General features: G+C 41.3%; 1 protein-coding gene across 1 annotated transcript in view; it reads right to left on the bottom strand.

The window, feature by feature from the left end:
- Positions 1–1,037: 1,037 nt before the first annotated feature.
- The window catches only part of STPG4 (sperm-tail PG-rich repeat containing 4), a 35,084-nt gene continuing 9,368 nt past the window's right edge, over positions 1,038–26,753 (bottom strand). Inside the window, 5 exon segments of the mRNA XM_043917193.1 lie at positions 1,038–1,456; positions 1,459–1,558; positions 4,581–4,685; positions 20,071–20,125; positions 20,331–20,395. Coding sequence (XP_043773128.1) covers positions 1,437–1,456; positions 1,459–1,558; positions 4,581–4,685; positions 20,071–20,125; positions 20,331–20,395 — 345 coding nt within the window. The 3' untranslated portion in view covers positions 1,038–1,436.

Here is a 26,753-nt window from a genome sequence, read left to right as displayed (position 1 = left end):
GACAGGAGCAGCCACCCGAGGCGGCCGCCTCACCCTCCAAGGGGCCATTTTCTGCTCTGAAGGAACTCAGGGCAGGGAGTTTCTTCCATAAAAGCAAAACGTGGATAAACCCAGATGGGAGATGCAGGCCTCTCCTTCCTTGTCCCCAGCGCCTACTTTACAATGGTATTTATAAGACTAGAGAAATGGGTTTTTCTCCATATAATAAAATATAAGGGTTTATATTAGGTTTTCTTTTTCTTTCTTTTAGTTAAAAAGATTCCTTCCTATTACTGATGAATGACTCTGTAGTCTCCCCATCCTTCCTTTCTCCTGATGTCATTTCCCGAGCCCATGCCCTGGCTGGAGTCCCTGAGCAGGACTGACTGCTGGGCCTGTGATCTGGGCCTTACCCAACCCCCTCCTGCTCCGTCTGCACCCTCCTCTCTAGCTGGGCCTGTCTCCCTCTGTTCCCCTCCAGCAAATGTCTCTTCCTGCTTTTCACTCAAAAAGGGTTCCTTGCCCAGACCTTCTTCCCTCTCCCCTCTGCCCATCTCAGCCTCCTGGTCCCAGGGGTGCCAGCCAAGCTGCTGGCCGCATGCCGCCATCCCTCCCCACTTGGGCAGTGCTGCCCTGTCTCTGCTCTGAGCGCCTGTGGCCTTCGATGTCAGGATCGCTCCTCCATGCACTGGGCACAGTGATCTCGCAGTTTCCTGAGCCTAGGCTGTGTCTTCCCAGTGTGACTGCTGTCCACATGTCAGCCACCCCTGAGCCGCACACACAAGGTAACCAGGAAGAGGTTCTTGGCATGGTTCTCAAAGCCTTCCTTGCGCCGGGAACTATTCCAAACTACGTTTCTGACCTTGTCTCCCCTTTAACCCACCCTAAATTCAGTCACATGCTTCATTCATCTTTGTCTTAACCCCCACTCCCCACCCCCAGCACAGCTCCTGGCCCGGAGCATATTGTCAAAATATTTTTGTTAACTTGAAACCACAAGTGCTCATCAGGCTGAATCAATATTGTTCTTTTCAGGGAGATGAGATAGAGAAAAAACTATTGGGTCCCCGTCAAGTTCAGGATGGCCCTTGTTGAAGCCTCCAGGAGTCCATGAGGAATGACAACCTCAGGGCAGTGGAGACTCAGCTAGAGAGTCCAAGGCCACACAGAGCCCATCTGACACCTCAAGGCCTGTCCGGGTGCTGTGAGCACAGTTCAGGGACACAGCCTCTGGGGACACAGCCTCTGACAACACACAGAGAAGGCATATAATTTACTGTTCAAACCGGGAGACTTCTGAGCGAGAACTGGACATTTTGCTGGAACTATTCCAGATAAGTAGGCTGGGCAGTCAGGCCAGGCAATCGAATGTGGTCTGTGGTCAAACTCTCCTAAAGAGGAGACAAAATAGAACTTACTAAAACTCGAGAGTTGCTTAGGGCCAAGGTGGGGTTTATTTATTTTAAAAGCCAATTGTGTTATTGAAGAAAAGGCTGTGTTCTCGGCCCATTTTGGCTATGGTACGGGGCTGCTTGGGGAATTGCGCTGAAGCGGTATATGCTCCTGGGCCCGGGGTTTTCTGAAAACACAACAGAGAACAGGAAGTGACGATATGGTGACACCAGAACCCAGAGCCTCCTGAGCTTGGCTGTGGACTCAGGCGTGGCTGGCAAACCCCCACCAAGGGAGACAGGACTGCACTGGTCTGGGCTGAGGCCTGTGCAGCTGAGAACTGGAGCCTGTCCTCGGGACTGAGGCCCGCTCCTGTCCCCGGCCTCCCCAAGGCTGCAGAGGTGCTGTAAGAAGGGCCGACAAGCACGCAACAGCCCAGGGGAGGTGGGCTTACACTTCCCCCACACCTCAGGGCACGCTTTCTTTGGGTCACCCCGTCCCTGCAAATGCCAGTGCCCCCAGTGACTTCGCTCTAGTGGTCATGGGTTGGAGAGGATGGATTCTGAACCTGAACAGTTGACCTCAGAAGCCCAAACTCCTGCATCTCCATCATCTTCCCCAGTACAAACAGAGTGAGATTCAGCACTACCAAGGCCCATGGACCTCAGGCTCAAGGGATGGATGAGTTCTAATTTTGAAAAGCCCTGTTTTCATTTTGATGAAATGCTTGAAAAATTCAGTTCAGTTCAGTCATGTCTGACTCTTTGCGACCCCATGGACTGCAGCACACCAGGCTTCCCTGTCCATCACCAACTCCCAGAGTTTGCTCAAATTCATGTCCATCAAGTCGGTGATGCCATTCAACCATCTCATCCTCTGTCACCCCCTTCTCCTCCTGCCTTCAATCTTTCCCAGCATCAGGGTCTTTCCCAATAAGTCAGTTCTTCGTATCAGTTGGCCAAAGTACTGGAATTTCAGCTTCAGCATCAGTCCTTCCAATGAATATTCAGGACTGATTTCCTTTAGGATGGACTGGTTGGATCTCCTTGCAGTCCAAGGGACTCACAAGAGTCTTCTCCAACACCACAGTTCAAAAGCATCAACTCTTCAGCACTCAGCTCTCTTTATAGTCCAACTCTCACACCCATACATGACTCTTGAAAAATTATTCAACCAGTTATTTAAACAAAGCTCCTCTTATGTTGTGGTAAGATGCCAATGAATGTCATTCTCATTGATTTCTTACGTCAGTGCTGTCCATGCTGAGGTGCATGCACATATTCTCAAATACCCCAAAAATTTATCTTAGAGAGACAATGGTACCTCTATGTATGGTTAAGGAAAGGGTCTTAATGTCAGACAGGCCTGGATTCAAGTCCTAGTCCCACCATGAATGGCTCGATATGACACATGCTTCCTACTCCTCACCCGTCAGATGAGGTTTTGAGGTTCACGGGGGGCCCCCAGGGACAGGCAGCACCTGCCAGGCTGGCAGCAAGTACCGCTCCACACACCAGCTACCACCACTATTATGAGTCCCTATTATCACCAGCTTGTCCCTGCCATCCTTCCCTGCAGTTTGCTATCTCTACAGGAAGCAGTGAGAGTACAAACAAGATTACCAGAGCGGTCAGCCCAGGGTGCATGAGATCAGCTGCCTGCAGAAGCTGCTTTAAATGACAGGATGTTTCCCTGGCCAAATGCAAAGGAGCAGCTTGGGAATCTAATCGAGTCCTGGCCAGACGTCAAAGGAAGCTGAAGGCCTTATTAGTGCTCTTAATGAGGAAGCTGCCTGTGTGTGGAGTCCAGGAAGGCCAGTGCCTGAACAGGAGGTTCGGGGGTCTGCACCCCAAAAGGCCATCCTTCAGGAAGCTGCCGGCTGCAGTCCTCAGACCTTGAGAACATCCGGCTCTGTCCTCCAGCCCTGATGTCACTGCTACCAAGCAAACTCCGCTGTTTTTTGGCTTCCTTCCGAGTTTCCTGCAAGCAGAGACGCTCCACGGAGCAGCGGCTCGACACCAGCCCCCTCGCTGGACACTTGTAAAGGAATACCACCACCTTCCGGCTTCTCCATCAGTCTCTTGGGATTTTGGTTAGCATGACTCCAACATCCTGAAGAAGCTCAGCCCTGTGAGCTCGGACGAAAATCTGTTTGGATCATGATCATGCCACTAGGGTATGAGGATCTGCTGAAGGGAACCACTAGCCTCCAGCTGTCTGTCTGTTTTTAGTCTTTCCGGTGGGGCCTCCCCAATCTTCCTCCAGAGAAAGACCAAATTAACCATCTCAAATCATGCTACAAACCAGTGAGTCTGGGGGACTTTCAGACTGAGGAACAACAAGACCACAGGAATGAAAACTTTAATAATTAAACAAACAACTCAAGCCACTTTCATAAGCTCCGTGTTGTGCTTCTGCCATCTTTCTTGGTCTCCTCTAGGCCTCCGAGGCTCTCACACCCTCCCAGAATCTACCTCCTTGAGTGTCTCCATGGACTCGAGCCTCTTCCCTGTCTGTCCTGAGTCCTCGGGGGCAGGATGATGGCTCGGGACTTAATGGTCTCCTTTGGTTCAGTGATAATGCTTCTGTTCTGTGACTTTCTGTTCCCAGAAGGCACATACGCAAAGTACGGCAGTTCTGTAAGGGCCCACTGCTGGCCTCTGTTCGTTAGACGGGTTTCCCCACGAAGCAACCAGGACATAACGGTGATAGCTAATCACTGTGCTGGCTGTTCTCAACTGGACTTGTAATTCAGCCATGGTCTTTGGGCCTGGAGTCACTTTGAGCCTGAAGCTGGCTGAGGGCTTATCTAGTGAGCTCGAGACTCTGCTGCCTTGTCAAGCAATCTTAATGTATACACACTAGAATTGTGCGGCTTCCCAGGTGGTGCCAGTGGTAAAGAACCGGCCTGCCAATGCAGGAGACATAAGAGACGCAGGTTAGATCCCTGGTTTGGGAAGATCCCCCAGAGGAGGGCATGGCAACCCACTCTAATGTTCATGGCTGGAGAATCCCATGGACAGACGAGCCTGGCAGACTATAGTCTGTAGGGTCACAATGAGTAGTACACAATTAAAGCGACTTAGCACACACACATGCACACTAGAATTGTATATAACTCTACTGCCCCCATCCCATTCCCAATGCCCACCCCACCCCCTGCATCAGCCACAAAACCTGCAACCATGTCTGTCTTTTAGGACACTTACTGAACAGGCAGGCAAGAATCGAGGTACTCTGGATTGAAAACAAGAAGTAACAGAACTTGCCGAAGGTATTTTCAAGTCATAATGACCTGGTCCTGGGCCTTCACGCTGCAGAAAAAAATTGTTTTTGTCTCATAAATAGTGATAGCTGATATATTTTGATGCTTTACTCACCTTTTATGAATAGACATATGACTCAGTGTGATACGGTAGAAAAATCCCTGGATTGGGACGTGGAAGCTCTTGTTAAGGTGTGCCCTGGCACCAGGCACTGTGAAATGGGAATAATACCTGCTTTTCCTGCTCTACCTGCCTTGTGGATGACTGTGAGGACTGCAGAGGAAATGACATGTGAAAGTCTCCCATCCCCACCTGGATACCCTCCCCTCTCCCAGGCCCCCTGCCCACACCAGCAGGCCTCACTCCATTCTTGTCCCTCTGCTGAGGGTGACTTACTGCTCTGAGCTGTTAGTTTTATAAAACACACTTATTCCTTCACACACATGCAGCATATGTTCTCTTAGTCCCCCAAAAAAGTATTCATAGCAATTCACTGCCCTACGTACAATGCCATGAGATTAACATAAGTAGATGAACACAATTTTGAAAAGACAAACAGCTCAATAGAAAAGTCAGCAAAAGGCAACTCACAGAGAGGAAATGCAGTGAGGAAACTGCAAGGTGAGGGGGCGGAGCTCTAAGGTTATTAATAACAAACTAAGCTCTCATTTAAAGAACAATGAGATATGCTTTTGTGGGGGTCAGGAAAGAAAGAAAGAGATAAAGGAAGGAAAAAAGGAAGAAGGGAGGGAGAAGCCAAAATCTTTTGCGGGGGTGGGTGTGGAGCCCAGGGCATGCACAGCTTGGCTTGCAGGATCTTGGTTCCCAGACAAGGGATTGAACCTGTGCCACTGCAGTGAAAGCCCCAAGTCCTAACCTCCAGTTAATGCCCAAGAAACTAAAACTTTATCCACAAGTGTGGATACTCCTATATGACTCTGGCAGAACTGTTAATTTGATTAGCCTTTCTGAAGTATAATTTGGCAAGCTTGAAACAGCTTAAAAACACATATACCTATCCAAAGGGAAAGAAAGATAATAAGAGTCTGGTCACTCCTGATTGTTGCAGGAATCCAGAAGACAAATAATGAGTCCTGAGCCCAGATATGGCAGGAAAATGAATACAGCCCAAACACCACAGTAGATAATGTAGACAAAATGTTAACCTTTTTTTTCCTTTCTAGAAATTCACTTCTTTTCCTCTCCCATTTTCAAATACCAGTGCTATTTGACAGAAGAAAAAAATCTTTCTGGCATGATGTTTTAGATCTGTCTCTGAATAATACAGGAACTAGGGGAAGTAGGTGGGGGTGTAGACTGGCCAAGAGCTGGTCATTTTTGAATGCGAGTTCTGTTTATATGGTATATATATTTAAAGTTTTCACAATACAAAGTAAAAGACAATATATATTTGTTATTTTGACCTAGCAATTCCATTTTTAGGAATTCTTCCTAAGAAAACAATTGAGAATGTGTACAAATGTTTGGTTACAAAGACATTCCCTACAACACTGTTTCTAAAAGTTGAAAAATCAGAAATGAAAGAAATGACCAATGACATGTGCCTGGTTAAATAAATTGTGATTCTTCCATCCAGCCATCCAAGCTGATCAATTTCTATGGACATAAAGTCTACTCCCAAGTATTATTAAGTGAATACTCCCAAATATTGTTAAGTGAACAATACAAGCTTTAAAAAATGTGCATTAAAAAACTGGGAATGAATGTTCACTAACAGCAGTTTTCTCCAGGTGGTGACATTTGAGTAAAAAGACATTTTTTTTTTTTTGCTTATTGGCTGTTTCTAATTTTTCTATGATGGACTTGAGTGTCCTTGAAATAAGAAAAAAAGTTATTCTTAATGCATAGATAAATGAATATGGAAATTGGGTAAGTGAAAAAGGGGGTAGGGAAAAAAGATAAAATGAGCAGAAAGATTAGAACAGAAATGTATTCCATAAGATCCTTGTGACACATATGAGACTGAGCCACAGGTTAGCCCAATGGATTTGGCTGAATAAGCACCCAAATGTGGCCCCTCTGCAGGATTTAAGAGCAAGGCTTTCAAAACCCTGTTTTCCTTTTGTGGCACAGCAGCACAATTAGGGCTGCCATTCTCAATTATCCACCACGAATGAAGTCTGTTATTATCAGCCAAGCACAAGTCTGATAATCAAGGGATGTGTCTCATCATTTTACAACTCATGGCAGAGAGATGAAACAGCAGTGTCTTCAACCTGATGCATCGGTGGGACAGAGACCGCTGTCAGGGCAAGGCTTCTTCACTAGAGAAGTCTGAGCCACCATAAGCACACAGGATAGAAAGTCGGGGGAGTCTAAACAGGAATGGTGTGCACAGAGTCCCCTTGGTTTGGCCATCATAAATCCAAGTTCTCAAGCTGTAGTGGCAGCTGGGGCAAGATGCTGCTGAGGGTGTCACCACCGACTCCATGCCTTTGACAGCCCAGCCATCCATCTGTGGAATGGCTAAGAAACACTGTGAACACTACCCTTTCCCCACAAGCCTCATGTGGCTTTCACTTCTAAGCTTCTAAGTCGTGAGCTGCTTGAGAGTCAGGTGCCAGGCCTGGCGAGGCCCTGATACGTGCCCATGCCATCCAGCGGCCTTCCTGCATGTGCGTGGTCATCTGAATCAAAGGGCCTAAGACTCGGGACAGAAAGAAATTACTGAATGCTATTTGCCCCCATGTGTCACATGGGACCTCTTAAGTGGGGAACATTAAGGAAGTTGATACAGACCCAGGTTCTAATTCCAGAAACCACAGGAATCCTGTTTTAAGTGAGAAGTAATGATCAGGCCAGGGTCGTGCAATGGGTGGGAAGCAGCTTCAACAGAGTTCCTGTTTCTGCCCCATCCGAGGACGATGGGCAGAGTGGGAAGAGCTGAAAGGAGAGAAGGGGGCTTGGTCCAGGATGGCTCTGAATGTGAGGAGAAATGGAATCAGTTCAACAGCGGGGCACGGGGGGGCGGGGGGGGGGGGCGGGTAGGGTGGGTTCAAAACAAAGAGGTTAAGGAGAAGACATATGGTATGAAGACATACTATGGCCTTGATCTTGAACTTCTTGACTTATTTGGTTCCAATTCCATGCACCATAATGCTCAGTACCATTGTAGGCATCTGCTAAAGCCTTGCCACCACTACCTCCAACCCTCCAGGGCTGAGAGGATGGGACTGGCTTATGCATACAACACTGCTCAGGAAATGAAAGGTGCCAGGTACCTCTGAAACACTGTGTGAGGGTAGATGAGGTTATCCCAAGATGTGTACTGAATTAAGTTCTCCAAAAATCTATAAATCCTCTGAGTTTTAGGTGTGTTTCATCATGCTGAATGCTGAATGACATTCCCTCAAAATTCTTAAGACCTGCGGATTTGGAGCTCACAGTATCTCATAGTGTGACCTTGTCTGGAAATTGTCTGACCTTGTCAGACCTTGTCTGACCCTTGTCTGGGTCAGTCCTGACTGTAGCCACAAAATTACAAGATGCTTGCTCTTTAGAAGGAAAGCAATGACAAACCTATTCAGCTTATTAAAAAGCAGAGACATCACTTTGCTGACAAAGGTCCATATAGTCAAAGCTATAGTTTTTCCAGTAGTCATGTACAGATGTGAGAGTTGGACCATAAATAAGGTGAGTGCAGAAGAATTGATGCTTTTGAACTGGGGTGCTGAAGACTCTTGAGAGTCCCTTGGGCAGCAAGGAGATCAAACCAGTCAATCCTAAAGGAAATCAACCCCGAATATTCATTGCAAGGGACTGATGCTGAAGCTCCAATACTTGGGCCACCTGATTCAAAGAGCTGACTCATTGGAAAAGACCCTGATGCTGGGACAGACTGAAGGCAGGAGGAGAAGGGGGTGACAGAGGATGAAATGGTTGGATGCATCACTGACACAATGGGACGTGAGTTTGAACAAATTCAGGGAGGTGGTGAAGGACAGGGAAGCCTGGTATGCTGTAGTCCATGGGGACGCAGGGTCGGACACAATTTAGTGACTGAACAACAACAACCAGATATAATAAGTTAAGATAAGGTCATTACAATGGACCCTAAACCAATGCTTCTTGGTGCTGGGAGGTGTCAGTACTTAGCTTTAAGCTATTTTCCTTTTAAAATCATAAAGCTAAAGGGAACCTAGAAAGAGCACATAGTCTGTCTCTATTGATCCTAGGCACAAACAAGTTTCAACAAATCATACTTCAAAAGAGAAAAAGTCAGAGATAAAATAAAATGTATAGCCCCAAATGTCTATATATATACACACATGCAAAACATAAGAAATACACAGTATAAACTGAAATCACTAGACATGGTGGCAAAAACGATCTCACCCAAATTTGGTGGGGTGGATGGTGTGATAACTGGACCACACTGCCCAGAAGAACAGAGGTGCCCCAGCAAGGAGGGGAGAGCCCTGTGTGGAGGAGGGCACATAGAGGAGCTAGAAGTGCCTCTGTGGGAATTCAGGAGGAAGCATGTGGCAGGGTGTATCCAACTCAGGAAATTCTAGAATTCTCTAAGAATACGTCTAAAGGTTCAGAGTAGAAAGGAGACAAGTACGCTGGTGGATAGGGTAGAAGTAAACTTGGCAGGGGCCAAAAGTTATCCACGTTTGTGAAATTAAAAACTGACAGTACTGGGACTTCCCTGGTGGTCCAGTGGCTAGGACTCTGTACCCCCAATGTAGGGGGCCCAGGTTCAAACCCCGATCTCACGTGCTGCAACTAAGACCCAGCACAGTCAAGTAAACAAATAAATTTGAAGAATTGATGGTATCTCTGAAGCTCCACACTTCTTAAAAAACCCTAGTACATCTGTAGTTATATTTGAAAGGTTATATTTTTCTGTATGCAGGTCAGAAAGCAACAGTTAGAACTGGACATGGAACACAGACTGGTTCCAAATAGGAAAAGGAGTATGTCAAGGCTGTATATCGTCACCCTGCTGATCCCCTGGAGAAGGAAATGGCAACCCACTCCAGTACCCTTGCCTAGAAAATTCCATGGATGGAGGAGCCTGGTGGGCTACAGTCCATGGGGTTGCAGAGTCAGACACAATTGAGTGACTTCACTTTCACTTTATTTAACTTATATGCAGAATAGATCATGAGAAACGCTGGGCTGGATTGAAGCACAAGCTGGAATCAAGATTGCTGGGAGAAATATCAGTAATCTCAGATATGCAGATGACACCACCCTTATGGCAGAAAGTAAAGAAGAACTAAAGAACATCTTGATGAAAGTGAAAGAGGAGAGTGAAAAAGTTGACTTAAATCTAAACATTCAGAAAACTAAGATCATGGCATCTGGTCCCATCACTTCATGGCAGATAGACGGGGAAACAGTGGAAACAGTGGCTGCCTTTATTTTTTTGGACTGCAAAATCACTGCAGATGGTGACTACAGCCATGAAATTAAAAGATGCTTACTCCTTGGAAGGAAAGTTATGACCAGTCTAGACAGCATATTAAAAAGCAGAGATTACTCTGACAACAAAGGTCTGTATAGTCAAAGTTATGGTTTTTCCAGTAGTTGTGTATGGATGTGAGAGTTGGACCACAAAGAAGTCTGAGCGGTGAAGAATTGATGCTTTTGAACTGTGGTGTTGGAGAAGACTCTTGAGAGTCCCTTGGACTGCAAGGAGATCCAACCTAAAGGAGATCAATGCTGAGTGTTTATTGAAAGGACTGATGTTGAAGCTGAAACTCCAATACTTTGGCCACCTGATGCGAAGAGCTGACTCATTTGAAAAGACCCTGATGCTGGGAAAGATTGAGGGCAGAAGGAGAAGGGGAAGACAGAGGATGAGATGGCTGGATGGCATCACTGCCTCAATGGACATGAGTTTGGGTAAACTCCAGGAGTTGGTGATGGACAGGGAGGCCTGGCGTGCTGAAGTTCATGGGGTCGCAAAGAGTTGGACACGACTGAGCAATTGAACTGAACTGAACTGATTTTTCCAAAAATGTTACCTACAAGTAAACCTTTGAGAAGACTGACACTGGGACCTGTTTTAATCATCTTAACTTTCAGATTCCATTCAAACAGACATCTATTTGGCTTTTTTTCAATGTGACCATGTTTACTAATTATTTTTCTGCTCCTCACAGGATTTTAAGCTGAGTTTTTAATCGAATTAATTCCTTAATTGCAGAAATGACTGAAATGGTTCAGCATTCTTTCATAATGCTAGTATTTTTTTTTTAAAGATTTCTTGATGTAGACCATTTTTAAAGTCTTTATTGAGTCTGTTACAATATTGTTTCTGTTTTATGTTTTAGTTTTTTGGCTGTGAAGCATGTGGGACTTTATCTCCTCAACAAGGAATTGAACCCCCACCCCCTGTATTGGAAGGCGAAGTGCTAACCACTGGACCACCAGGGAAGCCCCCATAATGTTAGTTTTAATGCAGAGAGTATGCCATGAATCTGCTCTCCCCTTTTCAAACTTCTATCAAATGTGACTAAAACAGATCAATCACATAACGCTCATTTGTGTCTGGACAGACTCTTTCCTGTTTATCTGATCTTTTCCTATTCTTTATAGGCTTGTCAGGTTTTAAGACATACAGAAACATCTTGAAATACTTCTGACAAGAAACCCATTTTTTTCATTTGACATTGTAAGATTTTATTTCTACTGCCAGGATAAGATGCATATGCATCTCATTTTTTCATTTTATATGCAACTGTGAGAAATAATTGAAAAGAATCTGCTCAGCAAGTCACTGCTGGAAGTCCCAAATCACATGAATGACTGAGTCCTAATTAAGTAGTAGTAATGGCATTATCTTTATTAAAGTAATGAAATATATTTATGTTGACCATTTCCATGGCTCCTTTCTTCAAACTATTTTCCTGACTTTTAAAAATTGTATTTTAAAAAATTATAGTAGCAATGCAAAAGAGGGAAAGGAAGCAAACATCCACCCTTAATCACAACATCTCAGCATAGCCACTAAAAGCATTTTGCTGCATTTCCTGTTTTTAATAACATAATTTTTCTTACATGACTTTCATCATGATTTTCTCACTATGCATTAGATCAGGGATCTCCCCTGCTCACTACCCATTCCTTGGAAAAATCGCCTTCCATGAAACTCGTCCCTGGTGCCAAAAAGGCTGGGGATTGCTAAGTTAGTTCATAAACATTTCTGGTGCTATTTCATAATTTTAACAGTAATTATTTTAATGGCTGTAAAATATTCCTCTGTGTTGATATGTAATAGTCTTTTAAAATTATTTCCTTCTCCTAGATATGAAATTGTTGCTATCATCATCTTGCTATTATAAACAATCCCTTGATGATATTCTTTGCATAGATGAATATTATTGTAAATAAATTATTACTTTAGGAGAGTTTTCAAACAATGAAATTAATTGGCTAACAGATAGAAACAGTTTTGGTGGGTCAATACTTTGGTGGCTTTGCAAGAGGTTGTATTCTGTATACTTCCACCAGCAAGAGACTAGAAAAGCACTGATGCTATGGTTCATAGATATTGGGGAAAACAGACTTAGAAAAACAAAACCTTCCTTACTCCTCCTTACCTGAATGGGAGTATTAAATAAAGTCATCAGTATTCCCTATATGTTCAAAGAAGTTGTGCAGGATATTTTTTTTTTAACGCCCAAATTGTGAAATGCATTCAGGAGGGAACAAAATTCATGCAATTTTTTTGCAGGTCAAGAATTAAAGGGAAGGATGAGGGGAGGAGAAACTGCAAATGGCAAGTTTTACTTTGTCTGCTTTGCTTTGATAAGAATGACTATGATTTGTTGAAGTTTGTTTTCTACTCTTGGAAAAAATCCTGGGGACTTCCAGGTTAAGACTCCAATGGGGGCGGGGGGGGGGGGGGGAAGACTCCAATGGTTAAGACTCCATGTTTCCAATGCAAGGGGCACAGGTTCAATCACTGGTTGGGGAAATAAAGCTCTCACATGCCTGCCATGCAGGAAAAAAAAAAAAAAAAAATCTTGCTATGAGGGAACTGTGTGTTTGCATTGGATCTCAGGATCTGCAGGACTTGGTCATTATTATCCCGGTGTTAAAAGGAACATGGTGACTGGTACAAATTTCAAAATACAATTTTTTTCTGTGAGTACAAAATGGCCCTTTTTTACTTTTGGTAGAACATATCTTCTGGTGTCTATTGCAAAATGCTCACACAAATGCTCCCCTCAGTCTTTCCTACACACAAAAAAATTCTACTGATCCGGGTGGCAAAGAGTGGGACATGACTGAGCATGCATGCATCCACCCCAGCCATAATCAATTATTATTATTATTTCATCAATAACTGAAGTAGCCAATAAGTATACAACCTTATATTGGTAATCTAAAGATTAGAAACCATCTTCCAACAAGACAGACCCCTTTGCAACCGCCTCTCCTGAGAGGCACGTACACCTTAGGGACAATGTGTAATTCATCTACGGAATTCCCGACATAAACAAAAAGGCTGTGTGTTTTAACAAGTGATAATGGCTTGTCCACATGGAGGGGCTTTCAGGCACATAAGATCCTAGAGGATTTTAAAATTCAAAGTTACTGTACTTTTTACAACTAAAAAATGGTGTAGTGATCTGCCACATTTTCACATGGTTCTTCATTCTTTTGATAGGCTGCCCCTGGGGATTCTAGGTATAAATGATTAACACATTTCAATGAGCTAGTTTTCACAGATGATGGAAAGAAAGGAGGAGGAGATATACTTGTAAGTATCCATCTTTTATAATTTGCCTTATTCTCTAAAGGGTTTAAAGTGACTCAGTGAATGTCTGTATCTCATCATACTGTTTTGCACCTGATCTACAGGTCAGATTTCTGGTGACTGTAGGTTCCATGTATACCAATGGTGAGGCAACCTGTCCTGAGTCAACAGGGCTCAAAGCGACACTGTGACCTTACACATGACACATTTTAAAAGAGTGATACATTTGTTTAAAAAAAAAACGCCCCCCAAAACTGAAGAGAATTACAAGTGACAATATATCTCTGGGGGGAATTTTTTAAATTTTTAAGGGAGAAATGGAAAAGCAAAGGATACAAAAATTTCATTCGTTCATTCAGCACATTTTTGAAGCACTGTACTTGGGGCTGGGGGCATCAGTGAATAAGACAGCACCTTCTTTCACGGAACTTACATTCCAGAAGGTAATTACAAACTCTCTGATCTGACGATATAAACATTTTACATTTTAAACTTGTGTAAATATGAAAACACAAAAGTAAAAACCAAAATTTCTGAAAAACTTCAGCAAATACAAGCATTACTATTTCTTCACTCTAGAGTATATACAAAGCAATGAAAGAAGAATGTTAGGAACTTCCCTGGTGGTCCAGTGATTAGGAATCTGCCTGCCAATTCAGGAGACACAGGTTTGATCCCTGGTCCAGGAAGAGTCCACGTGCCACAAGGCAACTAATCCCTTTCACACAACTACTGAGCCTGCACTCTATAGCCTATACACTCCAACAAGAGAAGCCGCAGCAATGAGAAGCTCACACACCACAACTAAAGTAGCTCCTGTTCCCCGCAACTAGAGAAAGCTCACACACAGCAATGAAGACCCAGCACAGCCAAAAATAAATAAATAAAGTTTGAAAAAAAGACTCTGCCTTCCGGTGCAAGGGGTGCGATCCCAGGTCATGGATCCCACATGCCAAAAAAAATGAGACATAAAACAGAAGCAATATTGTAACAAATTCAATAAAGACTTCAAAAATGGTCCACACCAAAAAAAATTACAAAAAAATATGTTACAACTCCACCCACTAGATAACTAGGTGAAGAATGTGACCAGAAAGTGTGCAAGAAAAGCTATAAGGAACTAGCTAACAAATAATTAGAATGTGTAGCCTCAGATCCTATGGATTAAATTAAACTAATATCATTCTTTTACTATCAAATTAACAATGCTAAACAAGATTAATACAGATTTCCTGAAATGGACACTCTTTTAACTGCTGGTAGAGATATAAATTAATGTAATACTAAGGATCAAGGCATTGATTTCCAGAACGTCTGGGATGATATTCTCCTAGCAAGCATCATTTCTTCACACCGAGTGCCAAAATCTCCCACCATTGGGATCAAAGCAGTTTGCTCCACGCCGTTTACAAGTTTGTGGATCTAAACTAAACCCACAAGTCTGCTCTGGGAATGCATGTTTAGGACAGACATGAATCACGGCCCTGGGCTAATTCTATATCTTGGAACCTTTTCCATGAAAGTATTCTTTTCACTGTGGTGAAGGACAGGATGTTCCAAGCTGTGAATCACTTTTATTTATAAAATGGGATGGATGAGGTGACATCAATGAAAATGGCAGAATAAGGATCTCCAAAAACCTTCTTCTCTATAAAAAGCAATGAGAACAAAGGCAAAAGCTGTTAGAATCAACAGCTTTGTGCTACTTCACATACCAGGCTGCTTACCCTTCAGGATGCCTAACCTGGACTAAAACCCATTTAATTTTAACTGAGTCTGTTTACTAATAATAAACAAATCATTATAAAACTCATGGCATTCATTGAAAGCATGCATTTCAAAGGAAATATAATATCACCCAGTGTGTGAGGGTAGGGGAACTGTCTTGACCGCTTACTGCCAAAGCCAATGGAACACATGCATTTATTATCACTCCTCCCTTGTCAAATAAAAAGGCATAACTACCTCTTCCACCCAGATACACACACCTCTATACACACATATACGCACACACATACAATCAAGAGAAGAGATAACAGCCAACAGAGATCATGTATTTTGAGAGAATGTGAAGCAGTTTGGAGGAATGGTCCTTGACGTGGCAGGGTGGAGAAAGCTGAAGCCTGGTGCTTCAGGGCCTGCTGGATGAGAAGTGGGCTGCTTTCCTCCACAGAATCCAAGAAAAGCTCAGGAATTTCAGGCCTTAGGCATCAGTGAAGTGGAGGTGAGGGTGAGGCCCACAGAATCCAAGAAAAGCTCAGGAATTTCAGGCCTTAGGCATCAGTGAAGTGCAGGAGGGTTGACTGAGCTCTTTTCTCTAGGTCCCTATCTACCTACTTTCAGCAGTCAGGTACTGCCCTTTCCTCATCCCTGTAGGAGATGAAAGGTTTCATTTCTAAAGAGATTGAGCCATAGATATGGATCCAGGATCCCAGGTGATGGGAAGACAGGGACCTTTACAGAAAACAGGAATTGAGAGAACTTCCAGACAAACAGACAGCCAACAGGCACGTGAAAAGATGCTCAGCATCTCTAGTTATTAGAGAAATCCAAATCAAAAGCACAACAAGGTATCACCTCACACTGGTCAGAAAGACCATCACCAAAAAGTCTACAAATAATAAATGCTAGAGAGGGTGTGGAGAAAAGAGAAGCCTCCTACAGTGCTGGGGGGAATGTAAATTGGTACAGGCACTATGGAGAACAGTATGGAGGTTCCTTCAAAAACTAAAAATACTCCACAGAAGATGTACAGATGTCTAATAAACACATGAAAAGATGCTCAACATCACTCATTACTCAGTCCAGTTCAGTCGCTCAGTCGTGTCCGACTCTTTGCGACCCCATAGACTGCAGCATGCCAGGCTTCCCTGTCCATCACCAACTCCTGAAGCTTGCTCAAACTCAAGCCCATTGACATGATGATGTCATCCAGCATCCCGTCGATGACGTGGTGATGCTATCCAACCACCTCATTATTAGAGAAATGTAAATCAAAACTATAATGAGGTATCACCTCACACCAGTCAGGATGGCAATCATCAAAAAATCTATAAACAATTAATACTGGAGAGGATATGGAGAAAAGGAAACACTCTTGCATTGTTGGTGGGAAAATAAATTGATACAGCCACTATGGAGCATAGTATGGACAGTCCTTAAAAAACTAGGAATACAGCTATCGTATGACCCAACAATCCCACTACGGGGCACATACCCTCAAGAAACCATAATTGAAAAAGACACATGTGTGCCAATGCTCATAGCAGCACTATTTACAATAACTAGGACATGGAAGCAACCTAGATGTCCATTGACAGATGAATGGATAAAGAAGCTGTGGTACATATATACAATTACTCAGCCATAAAAAGGAACATGTTTGAGTCAGTTCTGACAAGGGAGATGAACCTAGAGGCTATTATACAGAGTGAAGTCAGTCAGAAAGAGAAAAACAAACATTGTATATTAACACATACATATGGAATCTAGAAAGATGGTAATGATGAACTCCTCTGCAGGGCAGCAGTGGAGATGTAGACATAGAGAACAGACTTGTGGACACAGTAGGGGAAGGAGAGGGTGGGATAAATTGAGAGAGCAGCTGAAACATATACATTACCATATGCAAAATTAGAGAGCCAGTGGAAATTTTGCTGTATGATGCAGAGAGCTCAAATCAGGTGCTCTGAGATGGTTATGATGGGTGGGAGGTGGGAGAGTGGTTCAAGAGGGAGTGGACATATATATATCTATGGCTGATTCATGTTAATACATGGCAGAAACCCACACAATATGGTACAGCAACTATCCTCCAATTAAGAATAGATAAATTTTTTTAAAAAAATGCCTAGCAGAATGCTTAGCAAACAGTAAATCAGCAATTTTTTAGGATATATATTTTGAAAAAGGGAAAACATGGGACAATGACTCTAATGTATACCTTGATAACAATTTGCAAATTCATTATATCTCATTCTTTAGTACTCTGTAGATAATCACTGAGCAATTATTTAGCAATAAAGTCACATCTTACTTAAAGAAAAAAAAAAACCTAAAATAGTGTTACCATATGATCTAGCAGCCCCATTCCTTGGCGTTTACCTGGAAAAGATGAAAACTCTAATTTGAAAGGATACACAACCCCCCCCCCCCCCAATTTTCATAGCAGCAGTATTGACAATAGCCAAACATGGAAACAACTCAAGTGCCCATCAACAGAAACTGGATAAAGTAGATATGGTAGATATACAATAGAGTATTATTTAGCCATAAAAAAAGGAAATACTGCCATTCACATCAACATGGATGGACCTAGAGATTATCATACTAAGTGAAGTAAGTTAGAGAAAGACAAATACATATATGTATTTAGAATCTTACATGTAGAATCTAAAAAATGTAATACAAGTGAATCTATATACAAAACAAAAACACAGAAAACAAATGGACAGTTATCAAAAGGGGAGATGGAGAGGGTAAATTAGACATACAGGATTAATAGATATAAACTACTAATACTACACATAAAACATATAAGCAACAGGATTTACTGTATGGCCAGGGACTATATTCAATATCTTATAATAAACCATAATGGAAAATAGTCCGAAAAAATACATATATAAAATGGAATCACTTTGCTATATACCTAAAACTAACACAATATTGTAAATCAAATGAAGTGAAAGCTGCATCTGACTCTTAGCAACTCCATGGACTGTAGCCTGCCAGGCTCTTTGTCCATGGAGTTGTCCAGGCCAGAATACTGGAGTGGGTACCCCTTCCCTTCTCCAGGGGATCTTCCCAACCCAGGGATTGAACCCAGCTCTCCTACATTGCAGGCGGATTCTTTACCAGCTGAGCCACAAGGGAAGCCCAAGAATACTGGAGTGGGTACCCATTCCCTTCTCCAGGGGATCTTCCCAACCCAGGGATCGAACTGGGGTCTCCTGCATTGCAGGCAGATTCTATACCAGCTGAGCTACCAGGGAAGCCTGTAAATCAGCTATACTTCAATTTTAAAAGATTCTTTAACCACTAGACCACCAGGGAAGTCCCTCAATCACCTTTTTAGTTTCCCACACTTAAGTGTTAGTGAGACCAACATTTTTTCACCTTTACTGGATATCTGAATTTCTTATTTACAAATGGTCTATTCACTGTCTTTATCTGTTTTACTTTTCTATTTCCTATAAATTATTAACAGAATTTAAGATAAGCCATTAACTATTTATCTGCCATATATGTTGAAAATACTTTTCCTAATTTGCATTTGCCTACTAACTTTGTTTACAGTTTGTTTCCTGCTGTACAAAAAATTCAAAATGCTGTGTAATCAAACCTGAGGCTTCTTTTCCTTTGCAATCCACCCATTTCTGTTGTCTCAGAAAATCTGCCTTATCCTAAAATTAAATACGTGTGTGTGTGTGTGTGTGTGTGTATGTTAAGTCATTTTAGTCATGTCCAACTTTTTGCGACCCTGTGGACTGTACCCACTGTCCATGGGATTCTCCAGGCAAGAATACTGGAGTGGGTTGCCCAGGTCCTCCTCCAGAGGATCTTCCTGACCCAAGGATCAAATCCACATCTCTTATGCCTCCTGTATTGGCAAGCAGGTTCTTTACCACTAGCACCACCTGGAAGCCCGAAATTAAATATGTGCTAATATATTTTCTTCTAGTTTTATAGTTCAAAAGTATTTAATTCTTTAATCAATATGGAATTTACTATATGTGGTAGGAAGAGTCTCATATTTACAAGTTTATTAATCATCTAGCATAAAATATCTCTCTTTCCTACTGATTTGTCATACCTTCTTTATCAAATATACAGATCTTATGTATTCTGGAGTCTGTTTCTGAGCTCAGTTCAGTTATCTCAGCTCCTCTTTCAGATGTTCACTGTACGTCTCCCCCCTTACACTGCTAAGTTTCTAGTTACAAATAAATAACTATAGTCCATCAAAACACCCTGAAATAACTTCATAGTTTCTCATTCTTCCCTTTTTATTTTTTGGCATCATACTGATTACTTATCTAAAATAGTTAATTTTTATCAAACACATGTACACGTATTTGAAAATTTAGAAACAGGAAAGCATTTTTACATTTTTTAAAAGAAAAACTAGGAATACTTTTCTTTCTTGTTAATAATACAGTGATCTATTGAATATCTCTGATGATCTTAATAATTAACTAATTCAACAAATACTATGCACTCTGTGTGAGCCATTTTCCTAGATGCTCAGTATACAAGACAAGAACAGACAAAAATCCCCACCTTTGTGAAGTTTACGTTCTGTGGGGAGACAGATGAAAACACCGTAAGTAAATTTTTAGATGAAGTGTATCAGATGGTTATGAGCACTATGAAGAAAAATAAACCAAGAAAGGGGGATAGGGAATTCTGAACAAGTGACTAGGGATGACCTCAATAAGAAGGTCATGTGAATCAAGAGCTAAAGAAAGTAAAAGAGCCTTTACTTTTCTTCTATAACTTTACAAATGTGTTACTTACATTGCCATCCCCAGTGTATCTTCAGATATATTTTAAGTATATCTTGAATCACACATTAATCATTCATTGCCTTTCTACTATGATGAGTGAAATGTTAATCTTGACATCTCAAAAGGAATCACTGCATATTTTAAATATCAAATTCGTCATGAGTTTATGGTCTATCAATATACTTACAGGAATGAAGCAGCCTGTTGGAAACCTTTGAACTGTAGAACGAAATACAAAGCTCCTATATTAAAAAAAAAAGATATGATTTTCCAAACATATTTTTAAATGTGAGGATCTTAAACATATTCTTATTAAATATTTTAAAATGCTAATCTGAATATAATGGGCATAAATGAGGTTTAAAAGTCATTAGTGTTGGCTGTTAAGTATGTAAATAGAAAGGCATGAGTGAATTAGTAAAAGCAACTTCATAAGTACTTAATTACCTGGAAGCTTGCTTGGGAACTGGTGGAGGAAGTAGCTCGTATTGCCCTGGTGAAAGCTTAACTGACTACACAGAACAGACAAGGATGCCAATAAAAGATTAACATAGGTCTCAAACTCACTTTATTATCTATCATTCATATAATTTATTTTATGACCATACCAACATTATATCACTTATTTTCTATTTTAAGAATGGAAAAGATATATCTCCAAAGGTAGAGTTTCAAAACACTCAACAGATACTCACTTTTCATGGTGAATTTAATGACAGTACACCTGCAGTGGTATGTAGAAAAATGTTGTACAATTAATCACATTTTAAGTGTACTTGATTCAACAAATCCAATCGACCACAAAATAGTGAGCCTGCTCTGTTGGTAAAGAACTACTAGGAGTGGCGGGAAATACAGGTCATGTTCTCATAATCAATAAACAATTCTAACATAAAACACTATAACCAATACTAAAAGTTAAAGACTGGACATCTGGGGGATAGAGAGAGATTAACCCAACTGGGTGACGCATAGCTAACATCACATACTCAGTGGTGTAAAGCTAAAAAGCTGTTCCTCTAAGTCCAGGAACAGAATAGGGGTGCCTATGTCTCCATTCTTATTCAACATAGTACTGGAACTCCTAGTGAGTAATTCTGCAAGAAAAAGAAATAAAAGGTATCCAAATTGTAAAGGAAGTAGTAAAATTGTCCCTGTTTGCAGATGACATGATCTTACATATAAAATACTCTAAAGAACTCTGGGCTTCGCAGGTGACTCAGTGGTAAAGAATCTGCCTGCCAATACAGGACATGCAGGTTTGAGCCCTGGGCTGGGAAGATCCCTTGGAGAAGGAAATGGTAACCCACTCCAGTATTCTTGCTTGGGAAATCACGTGGACAGAGGAGACTGGTGAGCCACAGTCCATGGACTTACAAAAGAGTGGGATACAACTTAGCAACTAAACAACAAAGTACTCCACCAAAAAACAGTCTGAACTAATGACAAAATCAGTAAAGCTGCAGGATACAAAAACAACACAAAAATCAGTTGAGCTTATACACTAATAATGAACTATCTAAAAAAAGAGAAGAAAACAAGCTTATTTACAATAGCATCAAAAATATAACATAGTTAGGAATAAATCTGACTAAGGAGATGGAAGCTCTGTACACTGGAAAGTATAAGACACTGATGAAAGAAGTTGAAGAATACACAAATAAATGGAAAGATATACCATGGTTATGGATTCAAAGAATTAATATTGTTAAAATATCCAAATTATCCAAAGCAATCTACAGATTCACTGCCATCCCTAGCATAAAACAGCATTTTTTCAAAGATATAGAAGAAACAACTCTAAAATCAATATAGAACCACAAAAGGCCCCAGATAATCAAAGCAATCTTGAGAAAGAAGAACAAAGCTGAAGGCATCACACATTCTGATTTCAAACTATCCTGCAGAGCTACAGTAATCAAAACAGTATGATACTAGCATAAAAACAGACACATAGACTAATGGAGCAAAATACAGAGCCCAGAAATAAATCCAGACAGAAATGGTCAACTTTCTTTGACAAGGGCACCAAGAATACACAATAAGGAAGCTATAGTCTCTTCAATAAATGGTATCTGGGAAACTGGAGATCCACATGATAAAACAAAATTAGACCCTTCAAAATTATAGAATGCTTAAATGTAACATATGAAACCATAAAACCTCTAGAAGAAAATGTATGGGAAAAGCTCCTTGACACTGGTCTTGGCAAAGATTTTTTTAGACATGACACCAAAAGCACAGACAAAAAGAGCAAAAATAAACAAGTGGGACAACAAAGTATAGCCAAGGAAACAATCAACAAAATGCAAAGGTGACCAAAAGTAATGGGAGAAAACATTTGCAAACCATTTATCTCATAAAGTGTTAATATCCAAAATACATAAGGAGCTCATACAACTCAAGAGAAAAAAGACAAATAATCCAATTTTAAAATGGGCAAATGACCTGAATAGGCATTTTTCCATAGAAGACATACAAATGACCAAGTACAAGAAAAGGTACTCAAAATCACTAATCATAAGGGAAATGAAAATCAAAACCACAATGAGCTATTACCTCATACCAGTCAGAATGGCTATTATCAAAAAAAACAAGAGATAACAAGTATTGGTGAAGATGTGAAGAAAAGGGAACTCTGTGCACTTTGGTAAACAGATGGGGAAACAGTGGAAAACAACAGCTAACTTTATTTTTGGGGGCTCCAAAATCACTGCAAATGGTGACTGCAGCCATGAAATTAAAAGACACTTACTCCTTGGAAGGAAAGTTATGACCAACCTAGACAGCATATTAAAAAGCAGAGACTTTACTTTGTCAACAAAGGTCCGTCTAGTCAATGCCATGGTTTTTCCAGTAATCATGTATGGATGTGAGAGCTGGACTATAAAGAAAGTTGAGCTCTGAAGAATTGATGCTTTTGAACTATGGTGTTGGAGAAGACTCTTGAGAGTCCCTTGGACTGCAAGGAGATCCAACCAGTCCATCCTAAAGGAGATCAATGCTGAGTGTTTATTGAAAGGACTGATGTTGGAGCTGAAACTCCAATACTTCGGCCACCTGATGCGAAGAGCTGATTCATTTGAAAAGACCCTGATCCTGTGAAAGATTGAAGGCAAGAGGAGAAGGGGACGACAGAGGATGAGATGATTGTATGGCATCACCGACTCAGTGGACATGAGTTTGGGTAAACTCCGGGAGTTGGTGATGGACAGGGAGGCCTGGCGTGCTGCGGTTCATGGGGTCGCAGAGTCGGACACAACTGAGCGACTGAACTGAACTGTGCACTTCGGTGGAAACATAAAATGGTATGGCCTTTATGGAAAACAGCATGGAGATTCCTCAAAAATCAAAAACAAAACTACCATATCATCCAGCAGTCCCACTTCTGGGTATACATCCAAAGGAAACAAAATCAATATTTGGAAGAGATATCTTCAGTTGCACATTCACTGCAGCATTATTCACAACAACCGAGCTATGGAAATAGTTTTGGTGTCCATCCATGGATGAATGGATAATGAAAATGCGATATATAGTCCTTTAATGTATATATTATATTGTTCAGCCATTAAAAAAAAAGGAAATCCTAGCATTTGCAACAACATGAATGAACCTGGAGAGCGTTATTCTAAGTCAAATAAGCCAAACAGAGGAAGACGAATACCATTTTGTAACATTTACATGTGGAATATGAAAGGGTTGTACTCATAGAAACAGAGGGTAAAATGGTGGTTCCAGGAGCTGACGGATGGGGGAAATGGGGAGATGTTGGTCAAAAGGTACAAACTTTATTATAAGATAAATAAGCTCTGGAGATACAATGCACAGTATAGTGACTATAGTTAATAATACTGTATTGTACACTTGAGAATTGCTAGGAGAGTAGATCTTATGTGTTCTTATCTCACACACACACACACACACACAATGGTAACTGTGTGAGGTGATCAATGTGTTAATTAACTTGACTGTGGTAATCATTTCACAATTTATACATATATCAAATCATGTTGTACACCTTAAATATGTTCAATTTGTCAGTTATACCTCAGTAAAGCTGGGTAGGGGGCAGAAATAAATAAATAAATCTAACTGGGTGATCTAAAGATGGTAAAGAGAGTGAGATTTGAGTATGCTTTTAAGGAAGGTAAGAGTTCCTTGAGGGAGGAAAGGCAGAGATTCTGAGAAGGAAGAACATTGTAGAACAGACTGTCTCTCTGCCCATTGTGAAACTTGTTACAAACTACCTGGATAGCTCCATTATCCCTGGGTCTGTGGATGTCAGCCCAGAGTAAGAGAAGTAAGGGAGAGTTAGGAACTGGTAAGCACAGATAGTGGGCTGTGTAAAGAGAGGGATGGAGAAAAAGAAAGAGAGTGAGAAGCCGGGGGAAGACAGACGGGAACTTCCTGTGTTCAAGGAGTTGGCAGGGAGGATTTGAATCCTTCTCAAAACGGACACTCTTCTTCCACCCTAAAATTAGATTTAAAAATACAATACTGCCCTTGTTGGAAATGAGACGTTCATATCCTGGTGTTATCTGCCACATTAAGTTCACCTATTGTATCTGATCCTACAGCTATCTTTCACATATTAATACAGAATTTTGATTACAGAGGCATTTTCTGTGGATTCAGTGATAATAACAGTAAATACAAATTTTATGATGAAATATACACAATGTCCTAATGCACCTGTGCCTTGTTCATTGTTCACTTGACAGAATAAACACCTAGGGAACATAGGTATTTATTATTATTATTATTACTATTATTATTATATGCTGGAAGCATAGAAATGTATTTTAAGCAGGGGGCTTTCTTGGGGGGCACAGCATTCTACTTCTTGATTTTGATGACACAGGTGTTTGCTTTCTATTTACTTTACACTGTGAATGTATGCTTCATGCTCCCTTCTCTCTGCTCCCTCTCTCTCCCACTTAGGCAGTGTGTATTATATACACATACACAGGAGGAGAAGGAAGAAAGAGAACTGAAAAGTGAGGGGGAAAATAAAACTTTAAAGCCACTGTTTATTCATCTATACTCAGCAATTGCATAAGATTTTTTTCAACGAAGCAATCATGGAAAAACTCTTAGCCTTCCTCTAGAAAGGAATACTGGTTATCCATAGCTTCTTTATTTGTCCTACTTTACTTGGCATTGGCCATTCTTTGCTATTTAATATAGCTGAGAGAGGACTGACTTTTCCAGGAAGTCTTAAATACTCAGCTGCCTTACCTAAGAGATTGCTTCTCTGTACATTGCTGAACATGTTGCAAACTATCTGGATGGCTCCCTTGTCCATATATGTAATGCATGTTTGCATGCATGTATTTATATACAGTAAGTACATTTTGCTCTAATTCCTACATATGCTTCTTCATTTCTCACTTGTAATGTAAAGCTCAGAGAATCTAGACAATATGCCCATAAAAACAGCTGATCCTAGTTAATTAATGTTTCAATCCATGCTGATTAGGCACTCAGAAATACTGCAGTAGCTTGGAGTCATAGAAAAAGACAGGAAGCTATTAGCGTGGATATGTAATTCAGTTGTGTTGTACCAGCTCCAACAAGGTAAGAAAATTGGAGTAAATTAAAAGATCCAACCTTACTCATTAGGATGACGTAGGAAAATGCTCTAATTTCATTCTTTCACACGTAGCTGTCCAGTTTTCCCAGCATCAATACTAAAAAGACAGTCTTTTCCCCACTGTATATTCTTGCATCCTTTGTTGGAACTTAATTAACCATAAAGGCATGGGTTTATTTCTGGGCTCTCTATTCTGTCCCATTTATCTATGCCATTACTATGCTGTTTTGATCACTGTAACTTTGTAGTAATAGTCTGAAATCAGAGAGGGTGGTAACTCTGGCTTTGTTGCTTTGCCTCAAGATTGCTTTTGTTATTCAGGGTCTTTTGTGGTTCCATATAAATTTTAGAATTATGTTCTAGTTGTGTTAAAAAAAAAAGTCATGTGTGTTTTGACAGGGATTATATGAAGTCTATAGATTGATTTGGGGAGTACAGACATTTTAACTATATTCATGAACAATGAACATGGGTTATCTTTCCACTTCCTTGCATCATGATGCATGGAAAAGATTCAAAATATATTTCTAAGAAAAAAGAAAAGTTCTGGTTTCTGCTAACGGCAGGCTAGGTTATTTGGATGATGAACCTTTCCACTGTAGACAACTAGTAGAAATGAGGGACAAAATACACAAAATAAACAAGAGCTTTTGAAGAGATATGAAACTGATAATAAAGTCATAAGGAATATAAGATCCCCACACCAAGAGATGGGCTTCCCAGGTGGTGCAGTGGTAAAGAATCCACCTGCCAAGAGAGGAGACATCAGAAACTCAGGTTCTATCCCTGGGTCAGGAAGGTCCCCTAGAGAAGGGCAGGGCAACCCACTCCAGCTTTCTTGCCTGGAGAGTCCCATGGACTGAGGAGCCTGGAGGGCTATAGTCCATGGGGTCGCAAAAGAGTCAGACACAGCTGAGCAACAACAAACCAAGAGGCAGCAAGAAACCAGAGATACAAATGGCCTAGTTTTGCTCAGAGGATTTAAGTTGGTCCAGACTAAACTCAGCAGAGGAACAGAACTGGATTTGAGTGAACTTTAGAGCCCTAGAGGAATCCAGAGGCCAAAGCCTGGATCATCTATGATGGTGGTCTAGTGGGAGTCCTACCCACAGAAACTGGAGGCCCTAAAAGGGAGTTTCCTGAAAGCCACCCTCCCATCTCACCCCAGTGTTAAGGGGAGTACAGAAAGAGATGTCTTGGTGCTAAGCAGAATTGAGAGAACAGGGAGAAACCCATCCCTGAAAGAGTGTAACCATGGGCTGGTTCCTTTCATG

The sequence above is a fragment of the Cervus elaphus genome, chromosome 11 (genome assembly GCF_910594005.1).
Source record: "Cervus elaphus chromosome 11, mCerEla1.1, whole genome shotgun sequence".
Classification (NCBI taxonomy): domain Eukaryota; kingdom Metazoa; phylum Chordata; class Mammalia; order Artiodactyla; family Cervidae; genus Cervus; species Cervus elaphus.
Note: the sequence above shows the minus strand (reverse complement) of the source record. Positions and strands in the feature narration are given on the sequence as shown.